General features: G+C 51.8%; 1 protein-coding gene across 1 annotated transcript; it reads left to right on the forward strand.

Moving 5' to 3' along the window:
- The first annotated feature begins 3,299 nt into the window (after positions 1–3,299).
- On the forward strand, positions 3,300–8,638 carry HLX (H2.0 like homeobox). Its single transcript, XM_080908601.1, has 4 exons — positions 3,300–4,252; positions 4,984–5,163; positions 5,842–6,026; positions 7,824–8,638. The coding sequence occupies exons 1-4, from the start codon at positions 3,670–3,672 to the stop codon at positions 8,298–8,300; spliced, it is 1,425 nt and encodes a 474-aa protein (XP_080764727.1). The 5' UTR covers positions 3,300–3,669; the 3' UTR covers positions 8,301–8,638.
- Positions 8,639–11,353: the final 2,715 nt, after the last annotated feature.

The raw sequence follows: 11,353 nt of genomic DNA on the forward strand, positions 1-11,353 counted from the left end.
CTCTAGTCGACTTTGTGTGTCCCTGCGTCTGAAGCAAGAATTTGCTCCTCTGAACAGAAGATAGAACCATCACTTTCTCTTGCCTGGGTGTTCTATTAGCATTGAATCCTAGATCTTAGATCCCCATAAACCACACTGTCAAATTCTAAAGAGGGCCTGTCTTGACCTTGACTATTCCTGGTATAGCGAAATAATCTTTGTCTGTGTGCCTTCTCTAAAAAAAGGGGGGGGGGGGGGCTGGTTGCAGGTTGTATAGACAGTAATCACTAATGAGCAGATGACCCAGGGAACAGCAACTTGGAAAATTTGCAACCACTTTTAAGGGTGTGTGTGTGTTCGCGCGCGTGAACTAAGTTCAAGTAATTTGATTTAATCTGGCCCCTTTCTTTCCCTGGTGGTTACAAGGTCCCTTGGGACTCCACGTCTCTGCCCCTAGGACCTCCCTGCCCAGGCGCAACGCAACAACAACAACTCTGGGCTAGTTCATCTCACCACGGCCCCGGGGACGCTCGGAAAGCAAAGATTAAAGGCGAAAGTCGCAGCTGAGTATTTATATTTTCATTGCTAGAAGGGAATTGATTTCCGTGCATTTATTTTGGAAGTTGTAATACAGAAGAGCGGATTTGCGTCACCGCAGCAACTTGCCGGGGGAGATAAAGTTGCACAAATATTGAAAGGGGAAGTGCTAGGAGTCATTATAGAGTTTTTCTCCGGAAGAAATAAGGATTTCTGCAGTATCCTAAAATACTAGGACCGCTTCTATTTTGAGACCAATCTCGCAGGCATATCCGCTCATTTAGTCCAAGTTTGAGCCCATCAAAAAAACAGGAGATGACCTGAACTCCGGGCGAGCCCTGGGCTTCCTGCTGCTTTCTTGGTTCTGAAGGGTAGGGGGTAACAGGAGGGCGGTATTCGGGCTCCTGCCAAAGCGACTGGCCTGCAGGGGTGAGGCTTGGGCCTGGAGCAAGAGTTCCGAAGACCTCAAAATCCTCCTCGACACCGCCGCTCTTTTCTTTTTCTTTCGTTTCTTTTTCTTTCTTTTCTTTTTCTTTCTTTTCTTTTTCTTTCTTTTCTTTTTTTCTTTTCTCTTCTTTCTTTTGCGTTCGCCACCCGCCACCCGTAGTTCCGATTGTAAGTCAGGGCTGCAGCTGAGCTGCAACCGATGCCGCAGGCCCGGGAGAATGGAGGAGCGCTCCGAGATGATGCGCTTGTACCACACCGAGCTGCGCGGGAAGTAGTAGCCCTTGCAGTCTAGCCTTCGAGCCAAGGGATACTCCTGGCTTCTAATTGCGGCAGTTGCGAGCGGGCTCTGGATGCCGCCAGACACTTAGAGCATTAGGGTTCCACACTCACAACGGCGGTTTAGCAAACAGAATAAAGAGGGGGAAAGGGGCGGAGAGCCTTATTTCTAAAGGCGGGGGTGGGGGGGTGAGGAGAAGGTGCAGACCTCTGGGCAGGCGTCGTTTTGAACTGCGACTTGGCTTATAGGCCGCTGGCTTTGTGGACGTCTGAGCTTAAAGTGGAATTGCAAACGAATTACAAGGCTGCTAGAAAAGACAGACAAGAGAGCAGAGCAGCCTAGGCGCCCTCTCCTTAGGCATGTGACTTGCTTTCTCTAATACCAAGTGAAGTTAATAAACCGTCTCTCAGTCTCTCACCGCATCGCACCTGAACTTTAGCCCAACCTGGCCTCCAGTGGTCCCTGTACAAGTCACAAGTCCATCCTCAACTGTCTATAAACCTCCATCCCTTGCTATAGTACTCCTGTCCCTGATCTGGGACATCATATTCTGTGATTGATTAGTCACTGGCTGCTGTCTAGGGGAAAGGTATCCGCTAATGATGACAACAGCGGCGACCAAGGCCACAAAGCTGTTAGACATTAACTCAGGAGGAGCCCATGCCAATCCCGAGCAGATAACAGTCTGGCAGTTCCCTGGCCCTTTCGGGTTTTTGATATCTTCTTGCTGAGGGGAAATAAGTCTGCCTTGGGATAGCATTCCGGAGACATTTTCTCTGGATCATTGAAAACAAAAGATTTGGTGGTTTCACTACTGTCGTTATTTTATTTTCTTCCTGAAATGTGCAAGAACAGTTAGCTCATCTGGGTGGCCTGTGGTCTGTTTGGGAGAGGGGCGGGGAAATCCATTCTGACTATAATTTAAAAGAGAACGAATTCTTAAAATAGACATGTCGATGCGACAGAAAACCCCCACTATACCTATCCTGAGTTCTGAAGACCCTAGAGGGAATGGAAGGCGCTGGCTGTGGGGGCTCCGACAGTCCCTCCCTCCAACAGGCCAAAGCAGATCCTGGAAAAAAAAAAAACTGCCACCGAATTAAAAGAAGGTATTTGATCTCAAAGGCTCCCGGGCACTTGCAAAACATAGGACCCCACGTGACCCGGGGATGTGGTGGCCGAGGAGGGTGGCACTTCCTACAAGGTGCAGAGAGGGGACGTGCGTGCTGCTCTCCCCGGGCTGCACTCCTTGTTGGTTCTGAGGGATCAGGGCAAAAGTGTGGCTGTGTCTAAGGGAGACGTTTGGAGCCGTCTATCTTATTTTGTTTGAAAAGTCACTCTTTCAAGTTGTCACTGGAACGACAGCTCAGAATTAAACTAATTTGCGGCCCGCCCTCCTCCTGTCTTCTTGGAGGAGCTCCCATGAGCTCAGAGGCGAGCGGACTACAATAGATTTGGGTCGGGATTCTGGATTGTAGGGGGCCTTTACCTAGGATTTGTGATAAAAGCACTTGGAGAAAAGCAGAGAGAAGGAATACGGAATCGCGTGAGAGCGGAATACGGAAGGGACCGCCTGTGGATCGCCTGCGTAGTATTCTGAGGTGGGTGGGGGGTGAACTACGGCAGAGTACGGGAGCCTCGGTGATCCCCTCCTCCGAAGCTCCAGGAAAACTCCTGAGACAGACTCCGAGGCTTTGCCGCTGGCGGGTCCCCACCCGCAGGGCACAGAGGAAAGCCAGAGACACGAGGAGTCGACTTTCGGCCCCTAAGCGGCTCCCAGAGACGCTCAGTATTCAGAGCAGCCGGTGCCAGCGCTGAAAACACTTTGGCGTGGCCAGGGCGTGGCTGAACGTGGGCTACGCCTCTCTTTCCCAATTCCCCTCCACTCCCGTGTCCCATTGGCCACCAAGACGTCCAATGAACGCACGGATCAAGGTCCTACCCCGGGTCTGACTCGAAAGCTCCTGCCAAAACTTTGGGAGTTTTTAGAGAGGATTTTTTTTTTTCGGTTTTCTTTTTTTTTTTTTTTAAACTAACGGATCATTATTGTTGTTTTAAATTTAGCTCTTCGGGCTTAGCTGTTTGGATTTTTTCTTTCGGTGTCGGGCCCCTGTCTCCCCGGCTCCTGCGGAGTAGCAGAGCGAGGCCGCGTCTGCCTCGTCGCCCCGCGCCGGGCGATCGCCTCCATCCCCCCGGCGGAGAGCGCGCCCGCCGCGCCGCCTTTCAAGCCAAGCCAGGGGCCCAGGCCGTGGCGGGTGGCGATCGGTCCCTCGCCACGTCCCTCGGTGGCGCTAGGGCTCCCCGGCTGGCCCTCGGCTTCGGGGCGGGCGGAGAACCGAAAGCAGCTCGGGCTTGGCTGGGACACCGCCTCTCCCCGAGCACCCACCTACTTCCCCACTCACCCAGGACGCCGCCGGGATCCTGCCAGGATGTTCGCGGCCGGCCTGGCTCCCTTCTACGCTTCCAACTTTAGTCTCTGGTCCGCCGCCTACTGCTCCTCGGCGGGCCCCGGCGGCTGCTCCTTCGCCCTGGACCCGGCGGCAGTCAAGAAGCCCTCTTTCTGCATCGCGGACATCCTGCACGCCGGCGTCGGGGAGCCGGGGCCCGCTGCAGAGGGACTGGTGGGTGCCTCGGCAGCCCTTACCGCACACTTGGGCTCCGTGCACCCGCACGCCTCCTTCCAAGCTGCCACCAGATCCCCGCTCCGTCCCACCCCGGTGGTGGCGCCCTCAGAAGTCCCGGCTGGCTTCCCTCAGCGGCTGTCTCCTCTCTCGGCCGCCTACCACCAGCATCTCCCGCAGCAACCACCAACGCAACAACAGCAGCCGCAGCAACAACCTCCGCCTCCACCCCGGGCGGGCTCCCTGCAGCCACCGACTTCGGGGACGCGGGTGGTCCCCCACCACAGCGGCTCCGCCCCTGCCCCATCCAGCAAAGACCTCAAATTTGGTATTGACCGAATTTTGTCTGCAGAATTTGACCCAAAAGTCAAAGAAGGCAACACTCTGAGAGGTACGTATTGCTGGAAGGCCGCAGGCCTCACAACCACCCATGAGGGGCCTGATGTCATGCGGGTTTGGGGTGCTTTTATATTAAGGGCAAAACGATAGAATGAGGGAGAAGACAACGAACTAAAAGAAAACTATGTGACTTGTAAAACTCAGCCATTCCATGTTTTAGAAAAATAAAATAACTTTCGGGTTGCTTAGACAGCACAGAGCGGGTGTCCCTACTCTGGTTGCTGCGAAGTTTTGCAAAAGTGTGTATAATCCATCTTTTGAATGAATTGTCTGCAGAAAGACCTTCATCTTTCTGTCAGGAAAATCTCAGCATGGGGACACTTTGCATTTATTTGATTTCCGGTAAAATCCTTCCTAAGAATCTTGGGGGAGCAAACAGGCCAGTCTAAGCTCCTGAAAGGAGAAGGCTGAGTGGGGGCCCCGAAGAATGTAAATTAGGGGTTTGTAGAATTCCTGGAAGGCGACCGAAAATCACCACTTTAGCAACATTTTATAAAAAGCCTTTCCTTGCTTGGGGGTGGACTGGGCGTGCTTGACACACACTCTGGGGCAATTCTGGCCTCACTGGCGGCTGTAGGAGAAAGCGCTTCTTGAGGATAACAGGTCCTTTTGGATTTTGGTGGGCTACGACTGGATCAGAGGAGAAGGGAAAGGAGGAACAAATCTGCCCAGAGTGTATGAGTTTGTGCAAGGTGTAACCGACTCTTCTTTCCCCTTACCCAGATCTCACATCGCTGCTAACCGGTGGGCGGCCTGCGGGGGTGCATCTAGCTAGCCTGCAGCCTTCAGCGGGACAATTCTTCGCATCTCTAGATCCCATTAGCGAGGCGTCCGCCATCCTCAGCCCCTTAAGCTCCAACCCAAGAAATTCGGTGCAGCATCAGTTCCAAGACACGTTTCCAGGTAGAAAAATTTTCCCAGTTCAGCTGGTGCCGCAAAGGCCAGTGGTAGAGTGGAAACTCATCAGTTGGGGTAGGGGCCTCCTAAGTCCCATGAGAGAAATTGAATGTTCTTTTGAGTGGTGCAGTTGGAGAAGACCATGCTAGGGGAACCAAGATAGTGTGCATTTGGGTGTGAGTCACCATCCCTATTCTTTTCGTCCAGAGAGGGTGGTTTGAAATTAAAGTGTTCAAAGGTGAGGGTTTTACACTCGCGGAAGTTCGTGTCTACACACACACACACACACACACACACACACACACACACACACACACCGTTTTGCTTGCCTGGTTATATTTTCTCTGAAATACAATTCCAAGGGAGTTTAGGGTTGTCACTGGCAGGCCATTCAGGCCCAGGGATCACTCCGACTGTTTTATCAGGGCGATGGCTTTGGGTTTGGTTTATGCATTTCTCTTGAATCCCTTAATTTACGGAGTAGCGGGCTTTTCTAAGCTCAGGCCTAAAGTGGTCTGAAAAGATCTGTAAACATCTTCCTTAGGCCATTTCTGCATGAGCAAAGGGAGTCGGGAGACGGGTGTGAATGCAAAACACATTTAAATATCTATGAGACCAGAAATCTGGAAGTCTGTGACCTTAACACTAACGTGGCCCTGAATCTCTCTTCCTGCTGGATGGCAGGTCCCTATGCTGTGCTCACCAAGGACACCATGCCACAGACTTACAAGCGGAAGCGCTCCTGGTCCCGTGCTGTCTTTTCCAACCTGCAAAGAAAAGGCCTGGAGAAGAGGTTTGAGATCCAGAAGTACGTGACCAAGCCAGACCGAAAACAGCTGGCGGCCATGCTGGGGCTCACCGACGCCCAGGTAGGCTAATTCTCGGGGCGCTCTCCGGGGGGCATTAAACCGTAAACAAAGTGGGGCAGTAGACCTTTTGCGCGCGAACCCATCACTTCTAGCAATCTAAACACAAGGACTTGAATTTCAGGAGGCTTTGTGGTGCTGCAACTCAGAGCAAGGGGAGGAGAGGCGGGTAGGGATGGAGAGGAAGGAGAGGAACGGAGAACAGCCCATTCCTGAAGATGTATGTCAGCAGGCACGCATGTTTATTTTGGCCACGAGGCCAAAGAACCACGGAGAAAGCAAATGGGCCACGGGAGATGATAATTATGCTCTCGACTGGCGTGTACTTCGCTGTAGGAGGCAGTTTATTTCCGAAGAGATAAAAAAGCAAAGTCAAAAGCTTGCTGTTGGTTCCCGCCACCCCCACTGGATTGTGAAATCCTACATGTGGGGAACTGAAAATATAATTTCAAACGGAATTGCTCAGCATTACTTTAAGAGAGGGATGGAGCGGCCACACCCCCACTTTCTAACAGACAGCCCAGTCTCTGAAGATAGTGTCTGCTGGCAATGGAATTGAGGGGAAAAAAAAGATTTTCTTACAACACCCAGGAACATCTTTTAGTAGGTTTTGCCGACTTGATTTAGAAAACCTATCGTTCCGGATTCTCTCTCCCTCTCCCCCTCCCCCAATGTCAAGAATTAGAGCTTCTCTTTGTTTTCTTTTCTGACTACAGTATAGGCATTCTGCTAGGCCCTCTTGCTTCTGTGCAGAATCCAACGCAGGCTGCTTTCTCGTAGCTGCCTGTCAGACTTGTCCCTGCGTCTTTCTGTTCTCCGTTACACAACAAGCTTCCTCAGCACACATGGCCATCATACTGGAAAGCCCAGACACGGTCCACCAGCTGTGCGTGTTATTTTTAAAGGGGAAGCTGGGACTCGTGTGACTGCATTGGGTTCTCAGGGGATCATATACTTGTATAGATTCTCCGCTGCGCACTTAGTGCCAGCATTTTCCGGAGTCCTCAGGAAAATAAATTTGTTCCCCCCCCCCTCCCCGCAAAGACGCTCTGTATATCAACTCTTAGGTTAAAAAAAAAAAAACTAAACTGATTCTTCTTAACTTAAAGCCCAGCAGATACGCCATCCTAGTAGGATTCACTCTTTGATTTCTCCTGTTTTTGTGCCCAGTTCCACCCTTAAAACAGTGGTGGCCGCCGGGCTGTAGGCTGAGTACCTAAGAGGCAAAGGCAGGAGGATCTCAAGTTCAAGACCACCTTGGATTCTAGAGAGACCTTGCCTCTAAAATCCTATGAGTGAGGGTGGTGTTGGTGTGTGGGGGTGGTGTGGGTTTTGTAGTGAATTGCTTTGGGTAGAACGTTGAGATGAGAGGGTTTACTGAACCGGAATTCTTGATGGAAAGTCACTCAAACTGTGGCATGGGGTACACGGTTGGGATACATGTGCAATTTAGGTGTCAGGACTCCTTAGCTTGAATCCTTCTAACCGGAGTCCCGAGTGTGGTGAGATTACGAGGCTATTTGCAAAATTCTGCCCTTCCAACTCGCACCCAGGTCATTTTAGGGTTGAGACTCGAGGGCTACACTTAAAGAACCGTCCCTAGCGGGTTGGGTGGGTTTCACGCCTTGACGGCGCCTGGGTTTTTATGTTTGGTCACTGCGTCTGCATAGCGGAGACACAGCGAGCATCCGCCTCGCCATCCAGCCTTGGGGGCGGGGAGGGGGAGGGGAGGAGAAGGGGGTAAGTCCGGCCGAGGTGAGCTTGTTATTTATCTAGCATCTCTTCTGATGTTGCCCACAGGTGAAGGTATGGTTCCAGAACCGGAGGATGAAGTGGCGGCACTCGAAGGAGGCGCAGGCGCAGAAGGACAAGGACAAGGAAGCGAGTGAAAAGCCTTCAGGCGGAGTCCCGGCCGAGGGTGACCGGGAGGAGAGAAGTCCCAGCCGTTCCGAGGGCGAAGCCGAGAGCGAGAGCAGTGACTCGGAGTCCCTGGACATGGCCCCCAGCGACACGGAACGGACTGAGGGAACGGAGAGATCCCTGCACCAAACTACGGTCATCAAGGCTTCAGCCGCGGGCGCCCTCATCACAGCCGGCAGCAGCGCCAGTGGTAGCAGCCTCAGCTTCAGCAGCACCAGCAGCCTGGGTAACAGCAACGCGGGGAGCGCCGGCAGCCTTGGCAGCAACTGCTCGGAGTTGCTCCCAGCGCACCAGCCCCCAGTCCCCAGCAGTCCGCAAAGCTCGGAGATCGTCCAGGCCCCGCTCGCAGGTTTATAAATTGGACCGATGGCAAGGCGTGCAGCGTCCCCAACACTGGCTGGAGATGGTGTCTACTTTAAATTAGTGGCGAGGGTCACCGAGATGGGAGCCAGACGCCTGGGCAGCCTCTTTGGGGTTCCTACCGTTTCTCTGGCTGCCTAAGGCCCACAACCCCCAAAAGAGTGGAGAGTTTTAAGGTCCCCTGCCAGAGAAAGAATTCAACCGTTCTCTCTACCTAAGCAGCTCACACTGTGAAGTGTTCCTCTGAGCACCAGGGATCTTGGCTTAAGGACATGCTGCACTTAGGAGGCCTTTAACTTGTAAATAAAATGTTTACTACGGTTTGTAAAAGGCCGTTTGGCATACTAGCTTGCTGGGGTGATGAGTTATTAAATCTCAAAGACCAGGGACCAGTACATTAGCCCCAAACACTGCAGATGGCGACAACTGGAGTAGGGAAAAGCAGCCCCACAGCCCCCATAGTTACTGAGCAGACGCTGTTGGTAGGGGTTTCACCCAGCACTAAGGGACTTGGCGACCCCCACCTGTGACTCTGCCTGGCTTACTAAGGAACAAACTAAAATCTTGGGTCTGTTCTGCAGATGGGATGCAGTGAGCTCAGAGTTCCGCCCTGCTGCTGAGCTGGAACCCAACCCGGCATGGCATAGCCTTGCTCGAAAAAGCCCTTATTAATTAAGCTCCCAGACTGGAGTCCGAAGGCTGTACCTGTGCAGCTGTTTAGTGATGGGTTAAAGGAACCCAAAGCAATATCTCAAGAAAAGGACAAAAGGGTCACAATAGTTAGAAACTGTAAACCAGACTTCCAAGTGCTGGTTGGTGCCCTGCTTTTAAAGAGGTGAATGTAATTGGGCTGTGATTCGGTGACTAGAAATGTCAGACAAAGGTGAAGCTGGGTGTGGAGCACCTGGAAAGATACCTACCACTCTTCCCCTGGACCCATGCAAAACCTTTGCAGTTTTCCCACTACAATACGAGTCAGGTTCTCCACATAGCATTTCAATGCAGCCACTAAGAGGACTGCCAGGAAGGCTTTTCTTTTTAAAGGTGGAGCCTTCTTCTCCAACCTGTTCTTTCCACCCACTGTCTTTCTAACATTGTGAAAAGCATTATGATAGAGACCATCTTTAGGGGAAATATTGAAACAGCAGGAGCAGCAATAACAATGTCCCTAACACATTTTAGCACAGAGTAGTAACAGGGCACAGGGCACAAGGCCTCTAAGAAATACAGCTCAGAGTCTGCAACCGGCCTGAGAAAGGGAGGAGAGCTCCTAGGAGGCAGTGCTCTCCTGGACGGAGCTGAAGGCTGGTGCTGCTCCCTGGTCTTGCTCTGAGCCCCTTCCATTCCCTGGAGCTGGTTTCTGGCTTCTTGCTCTGGACTCATGGCCGAGGGCTAGATCGAAGAAGAGGAATACTTTTTAGAAAGATCATAGCAAGAGCAAATGGGGGAGAGCAAGAGTAAATCAAGATAGAACACCCCTTACTAGGACCCCAATTTAAAGACACTACGGGCTAGATAGTTTCCCTAATTACTCACAAGAGCTGGGGGCCACGGGCAGCCTGTAACAGCCTGGGGCTTCAGATGGGGATGGGACAGTTCCTTAAGTCTCCCTTTGGCCTTTTCAGCTATTGCTTAGATTTCTCCTCTAACTCCAAAAACATTAAAAACCTGGAATCCAAACAGCCCAAAGACACGGAAGTAGGACACTCTTAAATTCAATTCTGACGTTAAAGAGAGCAGAGTCCGGGTATACCTGGCCTGTCTAGAGAGAGCCGGTCGGGGAGGCAGTACTTCATGCAGACTATGGTTATTTTTACTGTCTCTGGCTTACAGCGCCCCCTCTTCTGCTTGCTTCTAACCCAATGGCTGCAGCTTTTCATCTGGCTTCTAGAGTTAGTAACTGAAAGACAAAAACCATTGCTGGAGTAAAGTAATGGTGTACTTTTTCCGGTTAGAACTTCGGTCTTCTTTCAGCCACATTGGGCAAAACAACGAAACTTGCGGGCAGCGGGCAGCTTGGGACAAAATTACCCAGGGGTCTGCATCGCACCTGGAATGAGGGGATGGTCTCCCTCTCCCTCCTAGTTTCTGATGGAGACGTCCACCAGTCATAAGGTCACAAACCCTGTGCAGTTTTATTTACATGGAATAGGGGTAGCTGCAGGGAGAACCCCCTTCCTGCTCCAGGCAGGCTGTGCAACTGTACTTAGGGCTGCCTTTCAGTGAGGATGGTTTCCTGCAAGAGGCTGCTTGAAGGCTACTGGGGTCTTTCTGGAAGTGCTTGAGCCTAGCCTGGGAACCTAGGGGCTGAAGTTCCTGAGGCTCAGAGAAGACTAAGTGTAGAAGATTAACAGAGGCCAGATGTCTGGGTTGGTTGGAGCCTAAAGGAGGGTGTTGGAGGAGGCTCTGGAGCCATGCAGAGCAGAGGCCTGCGACCCTTTTTAGGGTGTGTGGTTCAAGACTTTTAGACTTCCTCCAAACAGTGGTTCCACAGAACAGGGCTTTTTCTTACCCTTTGCAGGAGTTCCTTCAGTGCAGAGCCTACTGAACCAAGACACCAAGACCTTCCAAAAACACATGCAAGGGGGGTGACTAGTGTGGATTTCACTAGGAAGAGGAGTCTGACACACAACCCCAGCTCTGCACTCACTGAAACACACACTGGAGCATGTGTGTGTGTGTGTGTGTGTGTGTGTGTGTGTGTGAGAGAGAGAGAGAGAGAGAGAGAGAGAGAGAGAGAGAGAGAGAGAGAGAGAGAGAGAGGAGACAGCGAAGAGCTTTATTCTCCACTGTATGGCAGAAGAAGGTGAAGATCCTCACTGCCTTATTCTACTATTCTACATCTGTGGGTGGGACGTTTGTCTTCACAGCTTTGTCTGGCGCCACATTCCATAGACCAAAACCACCGAAAAACAGATCTACCTTCTGCATTTGCTGCCCTCTTCGGAGAGTGGGGAGGAGCCTGGATTGGAGGGGTGTGCCACCCTGCTTTCCAGTCCCACTGGGGCCAAAGCTGTCAGGTTCTGAGCAACAGCAGGACAAAGTCTTTT

This window comes from Micromys minutus (assembly GCF_963924665.1).
Source record: "Micromys minutus genome assembly, chromosome: 1".
Lineage (NCBI taxonomy): Eukaryota > Metazoa > Chordata > Mammalia > Rodentia > Muridae > Micromys > Micromys minutus.

Excerpts from the sequence above, each read along its gene's own strand:
- HLX (XM_080908601.1), top strand. The coding sequence starts at position 3,670 with ATGTTCGCGGCCGGCCTGGCTCCCTTCTACGCTTCCAACTTTAGTCTC. Across the intron at positions 4,253-4,983 it reads AGAAGGCAACACTCTGAGAG|ATCTCACATCGCTGCTAACC; the intron begins GTACGTATTGCT and ends CCCCTTACCCAG. Across the intron at positions 5,164-5,841 it reads GTTCCAAGACACGTTTCCAG|GTCCCTATGCTGTGCTCACC; the intron begins GTAGAAAAATTT and ends GCTGGATGGCAG.